Source organism: Scatophagus argus, chromosome 2, assembly GCF_020382885.2.
Source record: "Scatophagus argus isolate fScaArg1 chromosome 2, fScaArg1.pri, whole genome shotgun sequence".
Taxonomy (NCBI): domain Eukaryota; kingdom Metazoa; phylum Chordata; class Actinopteri; family Scatophagidae; genus Scatophagus; species Scatophagus argus.
In genome coordinates, this window is record NC_058494.1 from 8351379 (window position 1) to 8377058 (window position 25680).

General features: G+C 40.1%; 2 protein-coding genes across 2 annotated transcripts; one reads left to right on the plus strand and one right to left on the minus strand.

The window, feature by feature from the left end:
* Positions 1-2928: 2928 nt before the first annotated feature.
* Positions 2929-3571, plus strand: LOC124067794 (gastrin/cholecystokinin-like peptide). The gene is made up of 3 exons (XM_046405422.1): positions 2929-2965; positions 3061-3315; positions 3465-3571. The coding sequence occupies exons 2-3, from the start codon at positions 3063-3065 to the stop codon at positions 3539-3541; spliced, it is 330 nt and encodes a 109-aa protein (XP_046261378.1). The 5' UTR covers positions 2929-2965; positions 3061-3062; the 3' UTR covers positions 3542-3571.
* Positions 3572-3716: 145 nt separating this feature from the next.
* Positions 3717-24192, minus strand: hap1 (huntingtin associated protein 1; the record flags this gene model as incomplete). Its single annotated transcript, XM_046378418.1, has 15 exons — positions 3717-5470; positions 6742-6844; positions 7082-7270; positions 7999-8330; positions 8511-8729; positions 11185-11396; positions 11875-11949; positions 12088-12218; positions 12305-12383; positions 12892-13000; positions 13768-13862; positions 13991-14107; positions 14321-14397; positions 23411-23599; positions 23850-24192. Coding segments are annotated over 15 exons (2643 nt in total), but the record flags the coding sequence as incomplete, so codon positions are not given.
* Positions 24193-25680: the final 1488 nt, after the last annotated feature.

Genomic DNA, 25680 nt, shown 5'->3' on the forward strand with positions numbered 1-25680 from the left:
CCAGACATGAAGATAATTGTTTTTTGTGTGTGTTTTGTTTTCTTTAGTGTCAGTTAAACCTGGGCTGTTTTAGATTTAAGAGCACTCATTAGTTAGAGCGCCTCCTCAGGTATTTCTAATCTCACACAGTGTACAGAGCATTTAAGAAACTCATTGAAAGAAATAATATGCAAGACTGTCCTTTAAAAACTAATGCATAGACTCACACAAAAATAATCCCAATCATCACTTAGGACCTACCAGGAGAATGTGTCAGTGTCCGGATCTGCGAAGTTCCTTGCCCTGTGACTGCATTTTTTAAAATGTATTTTTTTTTTCATTTTTTGGATGTTTTGTCTTACAAATGAAAAGTTGGATTAAATAACTACTTATTTGTTCTGGTTTGTCCAGCTAATAGTAGTTTATATGTGGTGTTTTATAAAAGTATGGTAATAAACAAATGGGATGGATGTTTCTGACTGGCTGACATCACTGAGTCAGTTGCCTGACTTCATGACTCTTTGTGCAACCATTGCACTAATGTTGTAATGTTAAATTATGTTTTTCTGCCAAAGTTCCTGCTGCGCAGCTAAAGTTACAATTTCCAAATGTCCAACACCACAGGGAGCCAAGTCAACCTCTCTTCTTCCTGCAGTTTGCTTCCGGTTTTGCGGTTGTAGTAAGAGTAAGTGTAGAATTCATCTAGAGAATAGCAGAGCTCATAGTGACTTCACAAAGTCAGTGCACATTTAATTTTCACACTGTACTGCAAAAAATAAACCTATGAACAGAATGTCTGGGAAACAAAACAGGCCTCTTTTTCTTTACCACAAACTGGTTTGTTTAATTGATTCATCTTTTCTTTGAATAGCTATCGGGTAGCTGTTTTCCAGAGACGCAAAGATATTATGCAAATGAGTTAATAGAGGTTGTCAAGGCCAACAAAATCATTTAGGAAATATGTCTCCAAACAGGACTGGGAACTGAGCACCTGACCCCCACCCCAACACACACACACAGAGAGCTGCCACACCCTTTTCATTAAAAGCTTATCTAACATGGGGTCAGAATAAATAAAACATCCTAAAGTGATTGACACAACAATCTCCAAACCATCTCAATCTTCTGTGCACCACACCCATCAGGGGAAAGTTAGAGATAACACTTTGCACGCCACTGTTGTGTATAATTGGTTTCCACTCACATTCACCTTTAAGACCTTTACTTTGAAAATGTACTCTTTTGCAAATACCAGCAATACATATTAAGATCGTTTTTCCAAGGGATGCTTTAAATGACAGTAGAGTTTGCATCACAATCATTTCTTTTTTTTTTCACTACAGAAAACCAAACATGATCTTTCTTTTTTTGTAAGAGTCCTTTTGTTTTGAGTGCTTTATTGAGGACAACATAGGATAACATACCAGTCAAAATAGTATTTAAAACTTTAAGAAAACAAACAAACAAACAAAAAAAACTCTTGCTATTATTGCTCGCTTTGGAGAGATAATCAGGACCAAAACATAAAAGTTAAACCAGGGAGATGAGACTGAGATGACTGCACAACCAGGAATTCATTTATACTACAGGTAAACAACCTTTTAAAAGTCTTGCAAGGCTGCAGCTTGAAATATATTTTTTTTAAAAAATTCACTTGGTTGACAGAGGACAAAAGTGAAAATCTGAAAATAATCCGGAAGCAGAGATGATCATCTGTCTGATAAAACCTGCATCTGACCTGTGCAGCACAGAAAGAAGAAGCTGTCTGCGGTATGTGCTGTCGAGGCCTTAATCGGATTTCTCTGATGGGTGTGTGTCTCTTTGGTCTAGTGAGCGCATAAATGTCAAATCTTTTGGCCTACGTTTGTCGTTCCATCGCAAGATCATTAGAAATGATGCCAGAAGTCTAACTAAAGGTCACAAGTTACATTCCAGCAAAATCATGACACAAGTATAGGATTACATTTGACGGAAGGTGGCAAAGATTTAGTCATTAGTCACAGCCTCCTGGGGGTTTGTCTGTGGGTGATCATATGGATGAGTATTGTTTTCCATTGTCCTGCTGTGACTTCCACTCATTGCATACATTTAGATGTAACATATAATCACACAGTTGTTGTCATCGAGTAAATCCAGCTGACAAATGATGCTGTAAAAATATAACAAAGCTGCATTTATGTCTGCTTTTCTAAACATTAGCACATGACATGCTGTCAGTGGAAACTGGACACACAGTAACTGGACCACAAATCTATACAGTATGTAAACAGCACTAATGTCAACCACGCTCTGTAGTATTTTTACTAAAAGGCTAGCACGTACGTCATGTGGAAAGTCCAGGTCACAACATGACACGATGAAGGCGGTAATTACCTCCAACCAATCATTAAATTATACACACTTTGCTTTTTGTCAATCATCATCAACCAGCTCTGCTTTCTTGAAATGAAAAGTGCAAACTGTTGTCTTCAGCCTAGGCGGTGATGAAATTAAGACACACATGTGTGTTGACAAGTGTGTGAATTGTAATACTAACTTCTAGTGCTTAGAGAGGCGATATCTGATTCAAGTTGACAACTTGAGAACACCGACAACTCCCTGTTTTGAGCCTCCACAGCCAAGTCTTGCAGCCGGTAGCTTCAGAGTTACATCAGATCCTCTGTGTGGGTCTCTAAAGGAGTATTGGATTCTTGTGTAAACACATTGACTTGTTTTATTGTTATTACAGTACAAAAAAGGCCTTTCAAGGTAAAAGAAGCGCAATAGTAATGTGGTTTGTGTAGTGGTCCATCATTTCCTCTACGCACATCCTCTCAATGCACCAGCCCACCAATCAATCAGCGAACACTGTTATCTATCTTTGATTTTAGGCCATATTGTTTAAACCAAGCTTGTAGTATAAAAGAGCAGATCTGCTCGTTGTGCACCAGAAACATCACACCTGTTGGATTTTGTTCTGCTTGTATTTCACAGAGTCATTATTCAGGTATCAGGTAACTTCTTTCATTCTGTGTTAAAAGGTTGAATTATTTTGCCTCTTCAAACAAACATAACTCTTTTCTTTTCTTCTTTTAAACACAGACATGCCAGGTAAAGCTGCTGTGGTGTTTGCCCTGTTGGTGGCACTGCTGGTATCCATTGCAGCCTCCTCGCCCAGAGAGGCTGCAGAGACTAATGTACTACAGCGGCTCGTGGCCAAGAGGGAGAGAGTGACAAACTTAAATGGCATACAGGAGCCAGCGCCTCGGGCTCACGCTACAAGGGTGGAGAGACGGGCACACCTATCAGAGGATGAACGCGAGATTATGACCAAGCAAATAATGCAAGCCATTTCGGGTATGTTGTGGTTTGAGGTGTGAAAGTGCTCTCATTGCTTCCCATGTGTCATTTGGATGAATGAGTGAGTGGGCAGAGATCAAGGAAGATGCTCAGATCTGTTTACCCGACCCTTGTGTGTGGTTCATGTAGGAATGGTTTGTTCACAGAGATGATGAATTCTGAGTGCATGTCAGATCGAGACTACCAGGGCTGGGTGGACTTCGGACGCCGAGACGCAGACTGACCCACGACTATGCCAACAGCAACCTGAGAGCACAGGCTTCCTGCTTTTTGCTCAGATTTTATATAAAGTCAATGTTTTACTTTATCTGAAACTTTATAAATAAACTAACTTGCAGAATCATCACGAGATGTGTTCATTTGTCGCTGTTACGAGGCAGTAAGAGAGACACAGAAATGCACTGGATGGAAATGCAAAGTTTTATTCACAGGTGGTAAAATTTATACACACATCTACATACAGTATATAGAGCTGTGGTGCTAACACAGAACAGAGCAAACAGTAGTGCAGAGAAACAGTGGTTTGGCTGATTTAAGTCAGAACACAAATCATCACAATTTGTGTTGATGATTTCTTCCCTTTTTAATCCACAGTATCCTATGCCTTTTCACTACAGTCCATTGTTCAGGAAAATTTCAAAGAAATATGCTGTTGAAATAACTATGACCACTTCACTACCTACCTTTAAATAAAGACTCCCCTGAATGGATGTCACCAGAGAATCCACTTTGTATGCCTCTGAAACAAATGTGATTTCATTTACATACCAGCGATTTCAAAATTCCTGATGACGTGAAATAACGCAGATTTGGACAAGAAAGATTTTTAGTGAATAAACATATTGCTTCACTGTCTTTGATGCAGCATGGTAAACCTGATTGCTTTTAGTGAGAGATTTGGCTCAGGATAAAGTCCACAAGGTCAGGACCAGCGAACAGGTGATGCTGTACTGTATGCAGCCATAACAACATGTGCTCAGTGAGAGCAAGTGACAAGCCAGTTAAAGCGTAACGTTTTTCAGTTCAGCCAGTGTATTAAAAAGCTCCTTGATCAAGTGTTTCATTCAGTATATTTGACAGTCTTATGTACAACATGCTTTTCTCAGTATAGCAGCTAATAAGCAGGGAAGACCAGAGTGAATTTAAGTGCATTTGAACGTTCTTCAGTGTGACAGCATTGGTTTGTGGTTTCAGATAACAATAATGTACGGCAGGTAGTCTTCTTTTTAACTTTCCCAAATGACAACATTGTTATATACATATATGGTAAGTGATGTTCTACTTTGGAAACTAACAACAACAACAACAACAAAAAAGACAAGTGAAGAGGTTTTTTAAAACCAACAGCAGGGAAAATGTGTAAAATGACAATCACAAAACAAAGTATAAAAAATATGTTTTTTCTTGGTGATGTTTTCTTTTTTGAGTGTAAAAAGAAGTTATTTCTGAAGGTTGCATTCAGACTGGTGACCAGGTGATTGTCCTGAGATGAAGATGTCACAGGCACGCACGCACACACACACACACACACACTTACAGACAACTATTGTACACAAATTCATAGAAAAAAATATTACTGTACACTACAGACAACTTAAAGTATGGCTCTAGCACATTCTGTGGCTTTTGTTTTCAAGGCCCCAGAGCCGTGGTGCCCTGAAGTGCACAGTGGGAAGCACATGGCTGGATGCAAAGTCACTACGGTGAATGAGAGACGAGTTAGGTGGTGAAGGGCACTCATCAAACTTTCACAGGATGTCTGACTGCTTCTCTCTCTCTCTAGGTGTCATTGCGGCCCATCATCCCCCAGGCTGCCACTCTGTGCAACCCCAGACTGTGAAGCTTCTGCAACAAGTTCAGACTGAAAACGTTCCTTCTTCCCTTATTGTCTGACGATGAGCCTTCACCTTTTCCTTTTGCTGTTGAATGTGAAGGTTTTGTGCTGTGGCTGTGCTGACAGCTGTGGTTGGGATGAGGACAGGCTGAGATGCCACGCTCTTGCAGCAGCTGCACGAGTCCCAGTGATGAAGCGTTTACGTCTGTGGTGGCGGTGGAGGAGTGGCCTGCCAGGCCAAAGTTCTGTTGGTGGGATGGCGAGGAAGTGCTCACGAGCTCACAGTTCCGACAAGATGGCAGGCCGAAAGAGTGAAGGCTGAAAATGGAAAAAAAATAATCATTTAAAAACAAAAAGAAAAAGCAGCATTTAAGAAAACCACACTGTTTCTTGTTGCACAGACATGCAAGTTCATACACAAATAGTGAAAAAAATGAACAACAAACAGGTTCAGTTAGTTCATGTTAGTGTCTGTATCGCTGCTGTAAACCCAATAAACATGGTTTGTTAGTCAGATAGTGATGATGAAACAGGATCTGGCGGTTTGCTGAGATGAAAACCTAAAAAGTTCAAGAGACATTTAACTATTGTATAACAAGCCAAGAACATGCAGCCATCAAAAACAAGTTAGAGCAGTTGTAACACCTTCTCAGCAATAAGTGTTAATAGTAAGGGATAGGTGTGCATTTAACACAGTGCATGAGCAGTTCAACTAGGTCACCGCAAATGTGATATGGGGAGAAAAGTGGGACAGGATATAAACTGTGCAGGATTATGGCTGCCTGTATTTAATTAAAAATTGAAATTTCAAGAGTTTGATCTAGACCTGCTCTAATTGGAAAGTATCATGAGATAACTTTTGTTGTGAATTGGCACTATATAAATAAACTGGAGTGAACTGTATTTCTTGTTTCCTCAGTATTTATCTGTGTTTGGGACTTTTATGGGCGTTGCTGATCATAGAGAAAATGGATAGTTGAATGACAGCCAATTGTCAAGTGTCAAACGATCTGAGTTGGTGCATCGCCAACCCGAATTTCATAACCTTGGAATGAGACTGACTTACTGTACTTTTGAATGTTGTCTTGGCAAACAGCAACCAACAAATAAAAGGCCTCTTAAATTATTAACCTTAATGTCATTAAATTAAACAAACGTTGTACTGTGCCTCCGTCATTAATGTTGAAATCGAGCATTCATGGGGTGTCCATAACCACTAACTCTTACTTTGCCCCGAAGGCTCCTTTTAGAGTTGGAGAAAGAGCCTCGACAGACGCTTTCTGCCACTGCAGGTGTGAAGAGCAGAGGTTAAGGGAGAGAAAGAGCAGCATGAAAGACAGGAAATCTGGAATATCCACACTTATTGAGTGGAAGTAACACTGCAAAAAAGGGGGTAAAAAGTTGAGAGTTAATGAACATAAAAAATGTCTTTCAGGAGTCCGCTGCAGTAACTCAGGTCCATCACAACGATACCAAATCAAGTTTGAGTTTTAGCTTTGTTATCCTGTCAAGAAATACAGAAAGACAACATAACATGCTCAACAAAGACAAATGGCGAATTGTTCTATTTAGGATATGTATATTCTTACCTAGTGGAGAAGGAGGGGATGAGAAGGGAGGGTTGGTGGACTTGGCAGGTGGTAATGGTATGTGTGGGAGAGGTCTGAGGAAGGTTGGGACCAGATGGACAGACTATGAGGTCATGGAGGGAAAAAAGGCATGTTAAACTAAACAACAAAACTACACTGAATCAGAAACTGTAGGAGTCAATGAAGCTACATACTACATAACTGAAGGGATACAAACAATGAAACTTGAATAAAGAGGAAAGAGAGCAGGAAATGTGGATATTAGAGGGCATTTAAAGGCATGAATAGGAACAACAAAGCTAGTGCAATAGAGTAGCATGTGCATTTACGTATGTCATACCCAGGCCATGTGCTGCGGAGAAGTGAGACAGGTCGGGTTCATCCTCCTCCAGGTCGTTCAGACTGTACACATGCTGTATGTCACCCTCTAGCTCCCTGAAGTCTTTAGTCAGGACTCCCGGACGAGGATGCAGGATGCCACCCAGGTTTGGTTTGGCCAACTGCTGCCACTGATGCAGAGTCACCGAGCCTAAAGATGAGAGAGTAGAGAGAAATGTAACTAAAGAATAATGTGACATGATGCACTAATATGTGAGTTAGACTGTCAGAAATAACTACCATTTATTACTAACACTCTTGGTCTGTTTTGCTGGGAAGGTCCAAAGATTAAAAATGAAATGTAAAAAAATACTATAATAAGTATATAGTGTGTATGTAATGTGTATATAAATGCATATAAAGTCAATGGAGGGAGGTGGATGGAGTGAGATGTTTATAACATGTGTTGTAGCAACTGAAGACAACTCAAAAAAAAAAAACTTACCAGGTGCAAAATTTTAAAATTAATTTTAAAATGAATTATATGTATGGCAGACTGAGGGGCATGGTTTCTCTGCTGGGTTTTTCATTACAAGAGAAAATATTGAAGACTTTTGTTTGTTGAGGAGAGTCCAGAGATATCCTGTTATAAATTGCTCTTGCTCATTGCAAAGTTTGGTACATCATGATTTTTTTTATTTTTTTTTTGGCAATTTAACATTTCTGTTAAATGCATTTCATTCCTCATAAAACATTTGCAAAACAAATTTTTACAAGAATATGAAAGCTTCACTGTTTGCATCCATGTTAACCTGCCAGCAGTCTGCCTTTCTGATGCACTGCTGCATTTCTTTATCTGGATTTTTTCCCAACACATTTGATTTGCTGGGATAAGCTCCAAAAACTTGAAAAGACACAATATCAAGCTGACGCTTTTACCTTCCAGAGGTTTGACAATCTGCAGGCGGTCTGGAAGGTAGGACCTGGATCCTCCTGAGGAGCCACAAGAATGTCGTGAGCTGCCATTGGAGTAGTTGGTGCCTGTCGATGCTGCTGGACTGGAGACCAAGCTGTCATTTGGTGTCAGGAAGCCACTGGATCCATCACCCTCCTCGCACTTCGCTGCCAAGGCGTGAAGTTTACGCTCGCGCTCCACATCAAAGAAAGGCCGCTCGGAGGAGTGTCTCTGCTGGCGGACTGACAGGGTGCGCAAGGCAGCTTCAAGGTCCTGGCCCCCCGGTGTGCCTGGCTGGCCCAGACGCTTTGGCCCACTATGAAATACATGTGACAGTGTTCTAATATACTAAATACATGTGGCTGAAACGTGAAGTTTGTAACACAAAAGACATTCTTACTTTAGATCAATCAATTAAAAATAATATGTGAAATAAAATGATGAAAAAATAGATCTGGAATCTTAAATATGTAGATGAATGCATGCTGAGACACACCTGTTGTCTTCTTTCTGAGTGTTATTGGAGCTGGGCTTGTCCTCCAGAGTAAGGCTGGCGTTATCTGAGCCATAGTAGCTGGTTCGGGGGGTGCTGGTACAACTGGAGTGGGTGGACGCCGGGCTGGAGCCGGGCAGAGCCGGGGAGTGGCACAGAGACCGCTGCTTCACAGCCTTGTTTACTACCTTTACAGTCTCAAACACACGCCACGGGTGGTTCCTGCAAGGAGAAACAAGGCCTGAGTGGGCATAAAATGACAACACCTAATCTATATTATTCATCTCAGTTGCAGAACTATGTGAAGAAATTGGTAATGGAGGAGGGATGCTCTTCATCGTTACATAGTGGTGTCATGCACATTTAGATTGATGGGCCCCACAGTCACTCAGACTGACTGGGCAGACTGACTGGACAGAATGCTACTGAGTTTATTAGGGTTACAATAAGTCCATCAGCTGAAGTTCACGTGTCCGCCCACCCTTCAGAGATTTATCTCCAATTTGGAGCTTCCCTCAGGTGTGCACTGAAAGAAAAAGGTCACCTTTATTTCCAGTCCTACTAGACTGAATCATTGTGATATTGCAGATGACAGATTGTTTATTTCTGCCCTGATTTTAAGCCAGAACAGAAATGTTTCAAAATACCGTATTTTCTGGACTATAGAACGCACCTGAGTATAAGCCGAACCCACCAAGTGAAAAAAAAATAAATAAATAATATTTGGACATATATAGGCCGCACTTGACTATAACCTGCAGGTGTCCACATTGTAACATGACATACGTTTTCAAGTCTGGGCCATCTGCTTTTATTACCTCTGAAAGCTTTTGTCGTCTTTTTGCACTGCATCAGTTCTTCACGCTGCCGTCTCCAACGTCTCACCATTGATTCATTTATGCCAAGCTTACGTGCAGCAGCTCTATTTCCTTCTTGGACAGCCAGTTCGATTGCTTAAAAGCTGCATCATATGCATTTTTTCGAGTGGTTTCCATGCTGACGGTATGTGCATGACACGCAAAATGACTGTTAAAAGTTATGCTTAAAACTAGCGTCTTCCTCTTCACGTCACCGGGCCGTTAGCCCGTAAAAATCTATAGATTAGCTGCATCGTTGTTTAGGCCACAGAGTTGAAGGCGTGGGAAAAAAGTAGTGGCTTAAAGTCCGGAAAATACGGTATGTAGCTATACACAGTGGTCTGGTCTATCTGACACTCCTGCTATGCTTGTTTTATGTACTGTGATAGCATCTGATCTACCACTAGTTTTGGGTAAACTCAAGTATCAAACATGCATTTTAGATACATGTGATGAATACACTCTGAAATAACATAATGAAAAAAGAAAATGAAATTGTATGTAAGCTATGTAACACAAGTATTTTCTACCTGGAAATTGCTGTCAGCAAACATTGTGGTTGGTTTGGACTGCTTTCTAAAACATTTTTAAAACCTAAAGGCTTAAGGCATTTCTCTGTGACAATAAAATTTCAATACCACAAGTTTGGAAAAGAGCATTCTCAGGTGTTGTCTAATAATCAAGACCACAGCTAGCCTGCTTTATCAGCACTGTGCCGGTACGACTTGTCTGATGCTGGCAACATAAACCAACAACCTTAAAACTGTCATCATCTTTTCATTAAAATGTTGCTAAATGTGCACCCTGGACCAACAACCATTTGTTGTGAGAACACACTGCCATCTTATAGGCTTTTAGGAGAAAAATATTTCCCTCTGACATAGAACAAGTAGAATAAAAGGGGAATACTAAGGTAAAGCACAGTATGAGTTGAAAGTGTACCTGAGTCCTAATTTCATACCATAAACATGTGAATGTGAGCTGGTATGACAATAAAGTTCCTTGAATCCTTGAATCCTTGAGTGTCAGCATTTTACCGACATGTGGCTTCAAGAACACTTTTTTCTGCCACATTTTAATGTCATTTCTCAGATTTTGTTCTCTAAAATACTCAATTATATTAGATTTCCTACCCAACTATGAGGCTTTCCCTTGATGGTGTGTGCAAATCATTAATACTTTTTCAGAACATTTAAACATTTTAACTTTAGAAAATATTGACATGAACATTTTAAAACCCACAAATGATAAACGTCACACTGTGATTTGAGTAGTAAAGATGTTGACCTGCTGTCTCCACACATGCGCTGCATATTGATTATGGCAAACGATTTACAATGCATCTCAACTTTCTATGTTACTATCTTTGGATTTAGCCAAAGACCAGTAGTTAACCCCTGCAATCATAACAAACTGTTTTCCTTTACAGAGAACGGCAGCTTGGATTTTTGCCAATTACAACAAATTCCAACAGTGGCAAGTTTCGCAGTTGGAAAAGAAAAAACACCAACTGAAACTTCGTAAACCAGTCCTGCAGTATTCTCAGCTTGATACAAAAACGTATCCCCCCCACACACACACATATGACAAGATAAACTGCTTCCTTTGCTATCCTTTTGCACGACAAAGTTGAGCTCCCTCACACAAAAACTTAAACAGATTTTGAGCATTAAAGAGACTCTGGAGGGTCACTTTTTAGTTTAATGCCTGCTAAAGGTAGGAGGCGTGCAGACCTCGCAGGGCCTTTCAGGAGAAATCCTGAATTGTATCTATCTGGTTAAGAGAACTCCGACAAAGCCTTGCACATATATAAGACTCACTTGTACTCTGAGGGAGCCGGGGTGTCCAGGCCTTTACGGAAGGTGCCCTCTATCTCAGCCGCCAGGGAGTCCATGGGGAGGACAGAGGCCAGTGCAGTGTACCGCTGCACCGTGCTGTTGGGTAGGCTCTTATTCCGCAAGTTCTTGATGTCCTCTCGGGCCTCGCTAAGCATGTCCTCACACTCAGAGTACTTGTCCTGCAGGTCTTTAAGCTGCACACATGTGGACACATATATGTCAGACTATAGTAGAAGGACAATATGTTGTGCTATTTACACTAAGGATAAAGTGTTCTTCTGCAAAGACACACATAAACAGGTCTGTGTGGGCCCACACAGAAGATGATTATGGGAAACTACGTGAAGGCTTTCAGACAATATGATGTGCATAAATCTACACATGAAAAATGAAAGTGGTTCCATTGAAAGCGAGTTTTAAAAACGCCAGCTCCAAAAACAGCAGCTGGTGGACGTCTGAAGACAATCAACTGTATCTTGACTTTGCCCAGGCCTCCAGAGGACTGATAAGAGTTCTGAAGGTTACTACGCCCTGATCGGTTAAGTCAACCAGTAGCTAAAAAGTAGATTGGCTTTACAAATGTTTACGTACGACACCTGTACATGTTTTAGGTGTCGACATTCTGGGTGTTGCCTCTCAAAAAGGAAAACAAAACTGAGTAAGGATCCTTGCCTCTGATTTAAGTTTCAGCTGGCTCTCACGGGAGGTACCCAGGGTTTGGTTCAGCTCTTCATTCTCATGGGTGAGCTGGAGGGACAAGAAAATTAGGAGAGTTTTAATGTAATGTGACATAATAAGAGTATACGCACCCATTTTACAGAAATTACATATTAACTCTTTATAAAGTCAGTAGATGTTTTACATAAGCATTTGAGTTTCTCTTACCGTTTTGCAACGGGCCTGCAGGTCAACAATCTGAGCGAGCAGCGAGCTGATCTCCTCCTGTTGTCGGACACAGTCCTCTACTTTCCTGGCTAGCTCCTCTGACAGGTCGACCACCTGCTTATTGACAGAGGCTGAAACACACAAGTCCGATAAGTACACCTGTAACTGATCATCTATGCTGTGTTTTCATAGAGTGCAAAAAGACTGTAGCACTTACAGAGTTCTTCCACACACACCATCATCAGCTCCTGTTCTTGCTCCTCATAGTTGGTCGTCTCTGCTGTGAGTTCGTTGGCCTGCAGAAAAAACATCACAAAAATGTCATACTTTCAATGCCAGGGTAAATAAAACATTGAAATCTTACATCTTGATATTTTTCTGTGCCATTTTGAGGTACCACATGTATTTAATGTACTTAAAATATTAAAGTTAAATTAAATCCACAGCACACCTGAATGAATCCTAATATTTGTATGCACACTATAAAAAAGCCATGTAAATAAATGGATGTTACTTCTCCAAATACTGACAGAACTCATCAGTATCACAGTTAGAACTGTATTTAGTTTGCACTGTGCAGTGTAATATGAGAGTGAATAAAGCAAGCAATGCTACTGTATGACTGAAACTATTCATTAAGGATTAAAACAGAATGTAGTTAGTAGTTCATAAAACAATATCAAACACTGACATGACCATAAGAAATTATCCTGAAATTTTCTAAAAAAAAAGAGTCTTATTCAGTATCGTATGTTTGAGGGACTTTCATTTCACTCAATGAAAGAACTGTTCACTGTTGCCCACCTCTAATCGCAGTTTGCGGTTCTCGTCCTCTAAACCCTTCAGTTTCTGCTGCAGGAAGTCGTAGTGGACGAAGTTGCTGAGAGAACTGCATGATTCGTTCCTTTTTATTCTACAACAAGAAAAACAAAAATATTGTCTGCATTAGACATCCTTCAGTATCAACTATAAAAAGATAAACTGGGGGGGGGCGGTGCCAATAAATATCTTTATACTATAACAAGCATATATTTTAACAAGTCGATGCAATGAAAAGAAACTAAACGAGAACAGTAAAGAATAGGGTTAATAATTAATTGCTGATGTGTTAATCACAAAGCTTAGAGCTTAGAGCTCGGAGCACCATAAACATTCCGATTGTTTTTTATGATGAACAACTGTAGCAGAAGGGCACTTTTTAAGATAAGATAAGATGAGCCTGTGAATATTCTCATTCATCCAGGTCATGGTTATCTCAAGGAAATTCAATCGAATGCTGTCCCAGCCTAGTCAAGCGAGCATGAACTGATGAAGCCTCTTGGATGAGAGGTGAAACGTCTTCAAAGACAAATAACTAAGTCCAGTTGCATTCGATTGAATTTCCTTGAGATAAGATAAAATGAACTTTATTGATCCTACAGCGGGGAGACTGTGTGCACATTTGTGACAGGATTTGATCACATTAAAGAAAACAAGTAAAACACGCCAAGAGACAGTAGAAAAAGCTAAAAAGAAGAGAAGAGGGGGCAGAGCTGCCACAACTCGGTGCTGCCATCATGGAGTTTAAATTATTTAGTGATGTGATGATCTACTGCAGGACTTTTCATAAATCTAAATACTTCCAATGGTATCACTTCAACCCGTGTGTGTGTGTGTGTGTGTGTGTGTGTGTGAACTCACAGTGAGTGCGATTCAGCATTCTCGATCTCCTCAGAGCTCGCATAGAACTGAAGGAGGTCGTCTCGCATTGAGAGTTCATGACGAAGCTGAGCGATCTAGAAACATACAGCAAATAAACATCATTTGAACTCAGCAGGCAGAAGAGGCACCACATTGCTAACACCAAACGGATGATGTGTTTCAGTGAGACCGTGCAGCTGTGTGTCATAACGTTTCTTTATACCTCTTCCTTTGCAATGTCAAGCTGTTCATCCAGCATTTCATTGCGTGCCGTCAGTTCTTGGTTTTGCTTCAGGAGGGACTGACCGATCCGCGCTGCTAACTCAAGATCCCGCTCTTTCTGCAAAGTGACATATAATTACTGCGTTTATTTTGCATGATGACATTGCAGACACACAATCCCAGTTTCAACAAAGAAATCACAATTGCAGTTATGTTTTTTTTATAACCAAATTGAACTGAGTGCTGAAAGTGGTGACAAACAGCAATGGTCAGTGAGGCAGATAAGTTTAATCCTCTATAATCCGCTGCTGCTCAGCTGCTGTCCTCTTACCTCCTCCAGCAGGTGGGTGACTGCCTTGATGTCATGATACGTCTTGGTGACCTGGCCCACTCTGTCTGAGCACAGCACTGAGGGAGGAGGGAGAGTGGGATTTAATGAATGAAGACAGAGCTGTAGATGACACACAAAGGATACTGTAACAAGTTAATTAACTTCATTTATTAAGGTGATAATGCTGTTTCTGAGCAGTGCATTAAGAATTAACTCATATCTCCAGTGTTGTTACGCCTTTGTCACATAATTAATTTTTGATATTAACCCGTAACAACAAAAACTACACACATTCTTCATATGAATGAATGCTTTTAGTAGATCTTATTTATGCTTTAAGTTTCCACAGCAACAGACCACAACATCTCCACGCGGTCAGCCAGATACTGATCCTCTTAGCCTGATCCAGATAAGACGCCAATAAAGACCTCGTTCCCACTGGACACCAATATAGCTCGATGGGAGAGACTGCCAGGGCTGTACTGACAATGTGCTCACACCAGCAAGACATGTACAGCATGGAAAGGATAACAGTGATTGGCTACTGCTACTTTGTTTACATCCTGGAGAACAGTTTGTTTGTGTCCACTTCAAAGTTAATGAGGGTAAAGAAGCACTGAAGGTCACTAAGACATTTTCTCAGTTCTAATGAACTTAGTACTGACGTGCCTCTGAACTGAAACCAGTAATGAACACACATACACGGATGTACATTAGCCAAACAATGAAAACAAAATATTATTTTTAAGTTGTTAATTATCATCAAGTACAACGTGTTTTACATTTGTGCTACTTTTGTAATACCTGCAACTGCAGATTTTATGTTTTTTGAGCAGAACTCATTGATTTACAAGGCATTTTTTAACACCTGACTTATCTGTGCTCAAAGATGTTAAAAATTTGTCTGGACTGACAGGTGATTCTGAATGACACTGTATACTTCTAAACCAAGATCTGTTGTGTAATCTTACTTTGGTAGAAAGCTTAGCTGGGCTAAAGAGAAGGGAAGTTGTCATACAGCAAAGTAATTAGACTGAGCTCCTTGAATTTGGCCTGGAAGCACAGCGATTGGGAGGCTGTATCAGTGTCTAATCAGCCTAATGGAAAGAGCCTTCACTTGGACTGAATTGTTGCATTGTAAAGTATACTGCTCCTGGCCATGAATTATGAAGCATTATATCATGTCATTATATCATTTACTATAAGGAAAAGTTCATGTTTCCATTTTGACTAAGTATATATGAAAATGAAACAAAAATATCTGAGTGTGGTACTGAAAACATTTTAACCCATTCGTTGCAGACTAACAATAATGTGTCAGCGTCACTCGTGCAAAAGTTCAATTATGAAGATGAAAAAGCTGACGAATGATGTTAATTTAATTTCAGAGCTCTCTGTTGGCTATGTAACAGGCCTGCAGGCAGGAGCTTGTGTTCCACTCGAGTACATGGCAGCACATGGCACCAGGGTTAATTAAATGAAACACTGAATCTCAAGGATTTCTAATTTATTCAGTTCTGATGATTAAATTAAAAAGATATTGCTGGAATCTGAAAAGCCAAATAAGGTAGCCACATCAAATCTCAAAATCTTCTAAATTGTAACTTTTAAGCCAGTGTTGGCGAAGGTCCTTAGTGTGTTCAGAAAAGTGGATAATTTAAAATCTACGATTCCATGACAACTGGGCAAATCACATCTACTGATTTTTTCATATACAGCTCACAGCAAGCTGATTCACGCATAATTACGTTTACATACCAGTCTTCATGAGCAGTAAAAGGCTAACTGTGTAATTATCCAAACACATTATACAAATTAACAAAGCTAATCAGATAACAGCTCAACTTCCACAAATCCTATTGTACTTAAAGTGTATTGTAGCACTTGTGCTAAAAATAAAGTCAGCAGCAAGACTGTCAGCGTTTCAGATACAGTGAGTGCACAGATACACACTTCACTTCAAAATCATTCAGATGGTCAAGTAAATCTGAACCAGGAATATGAAAGTACTGCTGCTGTTTATTATTGACAAGGAATGAACTATGGTAATTCTGTCAATTGAACATCGTGGTATTTCAGACACAGTGGTTTTTTTGAGTGGCTTTGCATCCTTTGGTAGGCACCTAAACTGGGCATCCATTAAGTCTCACTTGCTGAAATGCCTGATCTATTTCCTCTTGACCTGACCGCCACAGCATAGAGCAGATCAAGGGAAGAGGTGCTGCTATGCCAGCTTGAGGTTTTAGGGTGAGCTAAATCCAGGCAGCTGAAGCCTGAACTGTTGGCCTAATACTGTACCTATGGATGAACGTTGCTGACTTAGGTATACTTATGACGTCTGTTATGTTGTGGGGATCAGACATGAATGGATGAGCTCCGAAAACAAGATTCACATTGATCCCCCTATCGATTGTTCTGAAGGAGCAGACTTGACGAGACTGGCAGGAGCAAAAACGTGTCTCATATAAATATCTTAAGAGCATAAGTATTTTATAGTGGTAACATCAATTTCACAATAAAGAATTATGAGGAGTTATAAATAACATTATTAGCGTTATTAATATTATCAGTGTTACTAATGAATTCTGTCCTGCATCTCTGGTGGGGTGACCATGTCGCAGTATTGGTTTGGGTGCCAGCCACATGCCCGTTTAAACAAAGGATGTCCCACACAGAGGAGACATAGAGGAGAATCCCTTCTCACATTAACTGCTATGTTAAAGCACAACATCAGTTTTTTAATCTCCGATGTACGATCATGTTCCTAAAAAACGCACACATCTTTTTGATAAATACTGCAATAAGGTTAAAATGTGCCAGTACAAACTGCTGTATACTGAAAGCCCGGGAAATTATCGCTTTTTTAAAAAAACAAAACACAAAACTTGTTCTTATTATATTAAATGAAATGTATCAACATTTCATTACAGGAAAAGCAAGGACAACTGAGAAGACAGGGCAGTGGTACAGCTAATGTAACTGCAGTCTTTGTTCTGAACTACAGACCACAATGTAGACAATCTTCAGCATCAGTCACCTCTTCAGAAGAGCATTCAGGTCATTCCTTCAGTCTCAATTAAACAGTTACATTTTTTTGTTTACATAAGAGCTAAACCACATCAGACAGAAAGAAATCAAAAAAATAAAAAAGGAAACATAGCATTAAAATGCCATTCTCGAATGCTATACCTCTGACTTCCATTGAATAACTTCAGTACAAACGGGACACAAGTTCACAATGCCTTCAGTCGCAACGGCTTACACGTACACAGGACTCGATTTTGCTGCTGCAGCATGTGTGGTCACTCACATACCCACACACACACTGAGTGACCTTCACCACACTATGAGGAAACATACAACCTGGATATATTTACAACACAAAGTTTTACATGTCTCAGGGTCCTTTCTTATTGAAGTAAAGGAGTCTTATGACAAGAGCTAGAAAAACAAGTATTCTGTTTGAATGGTAGTCCTTGTGCGTGTGATGTATCTTCAGTGACATCACTGCACCCTGCAGTACGTGCAGTGTGCTATAAAGTATTTAAGCACTTAGATAACCAAGACCTTTCACCATCTGCACTATTCCATCTTCTTCCATAGTTCTGTAATGTACAAGGCACACAAGACAGCTCTGTCTCACAGAGGAGAACAATGACAATCATGACACTTCATACCGATATCTCATTTTCCTCAACTCTCTCTCCATGCATAGTCCCTGCAGATCACTGAGCATTTTCTAGTGCATATCTTCTGCCTATCCTCTGCCTTGTCACGTATTCCCTTAACCCACCTTGTGTCACCTCTTGGCAAAAGCTGTCCTTGTTATTATTGTTATTGCTGTTATGGCATGCCATCTCTTCCACCAAGACTTCATCTGAAAGGCTGGAAATGCTTTTTTCTTCGTCCTCCTCGTCAGATGCCGAGCAGCTCCACTCCTCCATGATGACGGGAGAAAAACCCTCCATCTCTCCTCTGTCCATCGGCTAAAACCCTTGTTCTTCTGATTCTACTGTGCATTCGCTGTGCTGTGACACACTGCTTGTGTGTCTGGCATCATTCTGCTGGCCTGTGTGTTGGCGAAAACAGTACCCACTAGCCTACACAAGTGGGTGTGTACACCTGTGTTTGTGTGTGCAAAGGAATCTGAGCTGCATGGTGTTAATATATAATCCCTCAGACAGTAAGGGCCATCTGTCGTCATTCCTGCCTTCGTTCACCTGGCCACGTTGGACTACTGGGTAAGAAAAGAGGGGAGGAAGAGGACGAGGGATAAAGGGGGAATCAGAATCTGAACCACAAGCCACAAAAGCTGATATTACTCACATTGACCTTGCCCAAGCACAATAAGATAAGTGTCATACAACTGAGAAAATAATTCAGGATATAAAAGCCGGTGCTGTATAAAAGGATGGTGCGTTAAGACCACCCACCCCCGTGAAATTGACAAATGGTAGGTTCCATCCATGCCAATGACTGTGCTGCACACAAACATTATAGCAGATAGGAAGGGGGGACTGCGTCACACTGCTGCAGACAGAGCCCCACCCACTTCACAGGGGCCTGACGGAGGCAAAAGAGTGAACACATTTTATGATTTTATGTTTTGACTAGGATTATTTAGGGTGTGTTAGAAGAATTCATAATGTATTCATGAAGCCTTTTTTAAAATTCTATCTCCTCATACATTGTTATCCCTGTAGTAAAATCCTAATTTATTTTGTGTAATTGTACATTTTAAGTTGATACAGATAAAAATAATTAATAATAAAATAACTAATTGCAGAAAAATAATATTTCATAAGTTCTGAGGATGAGATGATTTCCTACATTAGATTTCCTATATTATAAAGGCAGTCACAAAGACTTTAAAACATTTCTAATGAATCCACCTGAACTGAATTGTGTTGCGATGATCAGTCAGTATGTTCACCAACTTGTGTCTGTCCATCCCATGCCCTTGCAGTTGCTACCCTCGACACAGCAGTTTTCTTACAATCAAATATTAACCACCTCATTCATTTTTCATACACAAAGTGACTCTTTCCAGGTCAAATGCCGCACGCAAGAGACAGTGCAGACACAACTTTCACCATCTTCTCTATCCCATCTTCTTTGTGCTGTCTTTGCAAGCCAATGCTGCAATGGAAAACTGGTAATAAGGAAGTAATATCTGAAGTACTTTGCCCACAATAACAAGCAAAGACATGACAAAAGCTTCGCCTATGAGTCACCTCCCAGTAATAAAGTCAACATACACCGGACCTGGATGATCGATAAAAATCTTATATTAGCTATATTAACCATTCATTAACAAATCCTTGAGGGACAGCTGGCTACAAAATAGAGGAAACAAGGTACAGTTAGAATAAAATCTCAGCTCAGTTCACCATTATGCTTATTATATCTTTGCTTGCAGTGAAAGCAAAGAAATAATAAGTATGTTATCACCAATATAAGTCTCAGCAAACTGATATCACAGGTAAATATTTGTCAGAGCACATACCCTGAAAGGTCATTTGCCACAATGTTTGGCCCAGAGCACACACAGAAATCCATCAATGCATCACGTTATGCTGGTACCTCTGATCTAATAAATAACAATCTTTACTGATTAGACATGCTCTACCCACAGTCTTCTAACTCCCCATCACAACAATAAAACTTGCTGCAGACAGTGTTTACACTTTAACCAGAGTGGCGAGCTCCCGTGCAGCACTGCACGTCTGAGGTGATTCATGAGTATTTCCCGTGTACAACGTTTGTTGTGGATCTGTCCTTGGGATTATCATTAATGTTATTTTTGTGTGTGGCTTCAAATGCTTCCTTGTAATACTGCTTGCGTAATTCACTGAAATGTGATCTGTGATCTGCAACTGCTGAAACTGAGAAGATGTGAAGACAAAAGGTGACAGACAACATTACCAAAAAAAAAAAAAGATTTAAACAAAATCAAATTCTGCAGGAGATGTCCCTTAAACCCTGAATAAAAATAAAATTTTGGTATATAACATGGACATTATCTCACTTTATAAAGTTGATATAATTAACAGATGGCTATTTAGATCTTGCAGACAAGGAGTGACACGAGCATTCATTTAGAGCTGTGTTAGCTGATAAAGCTGATAAATGTAAGGCCAAAGTGCACTCGAATAAAAGCTCTGTTTTGATCTCCACCAATCTATGAGAAAAATGTCAGCTGCTAAATGCATTAACATGTTTACTAGCTACTTGCTTACTTTACCTGTCTGCAGTTTTGTTTAGCTTATAGTGGGTCTGTAGCCACTGAAAACAGCTGTCTTCTATAACCAAAACAATCAGCTGAAAGGGTTTAAACACTCCATAGAACTGATGGAACTGCCAAGTCAGGGTGGGTTCATCAGTATGATCTTGCCCTTGCAAAAGAACATAGTTATTTGATGTATTGTTAATATAAAATATTGACTGTTGCAGCTTTAACAACTGTGTGATGTGCCACATATGGTGCATGGCACTGCAATATGTACAGCTTGCTATATAACTTGGATGAATATTTAAGACCAGATGAAAACTCAATTATAAAATGGACTGGAAAAAGTGTTTCACTAAATTACAGGAGACACGCAAACAGAATACGAATCTGGAATCAAACCACAAACAGATGGAACAGAGAGGGAACACTAAAAACAAACAACACCATATGCCACCTGCCAAAAAGAGTCAAACACTGCAGCATGGCACAGCATGGCACAGTCTGCACAGATCAAGTTAGTCTGTCCTGGTCCTGATGGGAACATGTGGCTTGGCATCAAGTAGGTACAGCCTACTTAGCATTATGAGGATGCAGCCATACGATCTCATAAAATCCTATCATGCAATAGCAAGGTCATCAGGGTTAAAGAGATGTCTGGGAATAAAACTTCTGTCACAAAACAACGCTTCTTAATCTTTTCAGATATCTTTGCAAAGCAAACATGGCTGATACTTGCACATTCACACTGTGTTGAATAATATAAGTTGATGACTGAACCACTGATTTACTGGCTTTGAATAATGAATGTCAAACTGTTCTGAGATGAGGGCCTCCAGTACTAAAAGGGTCTTAAAAAGGTGAGTTTAAACATTTAATGACTAATAATGTTATTTAATGAAAATCTTCTAACGCTTGCTAAACAACTGTCCATTAGTCACTAAAAAGTCTAAAAAATTATCACTCATTTACATAACTATAACATCAAGCCAAGTAGTTATAGTAATTTGGATGCACACAAAATGCCATCATCCCACAGACACTGACAACCTGTGTATTCAATTATAAATTCTTTCTGGTTTGCTGGGGCTACTGACATGTCAACAATGTCATCATGATGTCAGAGTGGCCACTGGGATATGTCGTCTGTGGCCAGTATTCCAGCGGAAACTGTTTAGGATGCCAAGTGACGGCAGGTTAATCGGCTTGGTGACATCTGACATCTGTGACTAAAATGTGAGCATGTGGGGGAGAGGGGAGGAAGGTTAGGCTTCACACAGGTCATTACAAACACACACACTTGAGCTAATTGAGTTCTTGATGACTTCTGGGCAAAATATGAGAATAACAATACAACATTAATCATATTCATATAGTTTAAAGTAACGAAAAACAGCCCTGGAAGCTGGGAGTCTGCTGTGGCTCAAGAGATAGAGAGGCTTGTTAACTAAGCTAAGAGTTCAGCATGTACAGATACAGAAAGTAATAATAGAAGCAAAACCTCACAACCACTTCAAACAACTCCGCAGTTACTGATGCACTGTGATGATGATGATGATGATGATGATGATGATAAAATAATGTAGTGTTTTTAGTGTTCATGCTCTACAGGTGCTGGTCTACCTCGCAAAAAAACAGAAATGAACAAATGAATGTTAATATTATCAGTAAATGATACACCAGAGGTGCATTCTCGATTTGATTGATTTTCTTTTTAATCCATCCATCCATTTTCTATACCGCTTATCCGTCAGGGAGCTGGAGCCTATCCCAGCTGACTACGGGTGAGAGGCAGGGTTCACCCTAGACTGGTCGCCAGTCAATCGCAGGGCCATTTTCTTTTTTATATTTATGAAAATCAACAAGCAGATGTACAATGCAATGCACAGTTAAGGACACATCTTTTAAGCACTGACACAACACCATACAGTCCCGTAAAGATCTTTGATTATTTTTTTATTGTTTTCAACTCTCAGCTGTGCTGACAGGTGACAGTTGCATTAGATATGGCTTGCTTCAATGTTTGCAAATACAAAGTTGCTCTGATCAGCTTCTTGGCAAGCCGTCAAAAGTGAAGCATTAACTTTCAACAAACCTCAACACACCTTGTGTAAAGATTGAACTCAGAGGTGAAATGTTGGGACAATCCCTGCAGTCTCATATTTTACTTCCGTGTTAAGATATATTTATTTCATTGCTACCCAACATATTCCACATATAAATCAGATTTTTGTTCAGTTGTACAATGTCTTGTAACATGAAGCCACCAATACAGCAAAAACAGAAAAATATATGTATGACAGGTTCCCACAGATTGTGGGTGGACCCCCTGCTGTGGACCTGCTTGACGCTGGCTGCTACCAATAATATTAGTCATATTTCTATACTATCATTATTATTAATGTTATTGTTAGCTACTGTTCCATTCTTTCTATTATTATTGCTGTTGCTATGTGGACCCCCTCTCGGTCTCTCTCTCACTGTCACAGTGCTTGCTCATGGGGAAAGGTGGGGTCTCTATACATTAAGGACTGCGTTATGAGAAGGCAGACTAGACCTGCTCTGCTTGGAAAGTGTTATGAAACAACTTTTGAATGGAATGGAAGCTTGAATGGACTGACAACACTGCACACATATGGCCTAAAATGAGATTGAACCATTAAATGATAGTCCCTACCCCTCACCGGAGACAAAGCACCCAGTCCCAAAATATTTCACATTAAAAGGTCAAAAGGTAACGTCGGAAACAAAAAGTGAGGCTTCAGTGAAGCCCACAGAGCCCGACATTGTTAATCCCATTATTGCACACTATAGAATATGTACAGTGTATATACTTTATGTGGTAATAAAATAGTACTCACAGAAGTACTTGAGCGTCTCTTCAATCTGCTCGTATGTGAGTCCCAGAGCGACTTCTGGTGGCAGCAGAGGGGTGTGAAGCCAGTCGTCATTGTCGTATCCAAACACACTGTCTGCTCTGAGAGTGTAGTTGGGCTGACCCTCTGACAGGAGGCTCACTATCTCCAACTCCGGCAGATCTGAACAAAGGTCTGAATGCACATGTGTGCATTTACATGTATATGGGTTTATGTATGAGGAAAGACAAAGGAACAAAGAGAAAGTAAGCAGCAGTGCAACAATCACAACTATGCTGACATATCACATACAATGACACACTGCCCTCTGCTGATAAATCCATGAACCTACACTGTTCTCTTACTCACATTATGAAATACATAATTAACCTTTTCTGCTTATCATCAACACATGATGATTTCTGAAGTTTTCTTTCTGACTTACCGGTTAAAGTTGACACATCATGGCGGGATTGGTGGCCCAGGTCCCTGAGGTTCCCAGGTGAGACAAGATGAAGAGGCTGTGGGACCACATCCAGTGTCCCCGACACCTCCCCTCGCCCCTCATAGAGGGAGAAGGCTGACTGGGGGTCCAGGTGGGCCTGTAGGGGCCAGAAGGGAGGAGAAAGAGGAGCAGGAGGAGAAGAGGACAAGGGAGAGGAAGCAAGGTGGGACAGCTTGACTGGGGCTGGAGGGTTCAGGGTGAAGGCAAAACTCTGAGCTGGGTGTCCCACTGTGGGACTGAGGCCCCCTGGTGGTTCAGGAAGACAGCGCAGGCTTCCAGGGCATCAGGGCTCCAATTGGCAGAGAGGATAATGACTAAAGAAAGGAAAAGAACAAAAAAGAAATGAGGGTATGCAAGAGGGCAGAAACAAAATCATTGTTAACAAAGTTAAGTGAAGGACTGTCTTTAATATATCAGTATCTGCATGACACTGATATGACAGTTAATTTGCTACAAATTACAACAATACTTAAATGTAGTAATAAGTTATAAGTATAATACTTGTTATCTATGCCAGAGGGGTCCAGGAACCTCCAGGGGTTCTCAAGGGACTTCCATGGAATCCCAAACAAAAAGGAGAATAATTTATTTTCACTATAATTGAGTCAATTAAGTTAAGTTATTAAGTTGTCAAAAGTATCAAACTATCATTCATTTTTCAATATCACATTTTTAAAATGGCTTAATATTAACATTTGATAGTACTCAAAATACCAATTTAACCCCAGTCTGGACAGATAATATTAATACTATCATAAATGAGTTCAGTGACCTGTTGTTGTGTTTTGCTTTTATTGTAGTATTGAATCAATTCTGATATTGTGACAACCTTAATCCGTAAGTAACACTATAACAGAATTTATTACTATTGTGGTGATGTCTTTCATGCCTTTTCTCTAATAAAACATCAGATGGGATCTAAATGATGTCACTTTGGGGGTTCTTGATGTTAAAAACTTTGCCAACCACTGATCTAGGCTACAGTTTCTACTTCATCTGAGATTCATTCATTTTTCAGAAGATCTGAGCCCTCCAACCATCAAACCTTTTGTTTCATCAAAGAGCCTTTCACTATAAAACAGAGCAGGGCCTGCTCTCCCGTCTGTGTTTCAGGGTCACAAAGATAGAGTTACCTCTGCCTGAGGCTACACACAGATCAAGTTCCTCAGCATAATTGTAACACAGTCAACAACACTTTCAGCACACAGAGCATTAAGCAGCACACGTTATACGAGCTACACACAGAACCAGTAACACCAACAGCTACTTCTAGGACATGTCTTATTCCATAAGACTTGTCTTATTCCATACAGTATAATACAAAAGGTCAGTAAACATTCGAAAAGATCTGTGACTGTTGTAAGGTTTACAATCTTTGCATTTCAGCATACACTCATTTGCCAGTATTAAGTCCACCCATGCAGTCTAATACAACCCATTTATATCAATGAGGCTTAATAACAGAAACACCTGTCTGGTGTCTGAGTTCATCACAAACTACATCCTTCAAAGATGAGTCAACACCTCTCAAAAACAGTTTCAACAACTAAACATTATAACCTCCATGAAGGGGGAGGGGGGACTACAGAGTGTATAATGCATGTAGATGTTTTTAAAGAATATAAACTCACAGATTTAATTCAACTTTATGTAACATATTATGTACATACAACAGTACACAATAAGCTCAAAAATATTAAGTTCTAGTAACCGTAATCCACCAACCTGTGGATCCACGCGTTAGAGCGCCATCTAATGGACAATAAAGGGA

What these genes read in the sequence shown, in the direction of transcription:
- LOC124067794 (XM_046405422.1), top strand. Translation starts at nt 3,063, where the DNA reads ATGCCAGGTAAAGCTGCTGTGGTGTTTGCCCTGTTGGTGGCACTGCTG. An exon ending in AATAATGCAAGCCATTTCGG is followed by an intron (nt 3,316 to 3,464) that starts GTATGTTGTGGT and finishes GTTTGTTCACAG; the next exon opens with AGATGATGAATTCTGAGTGC.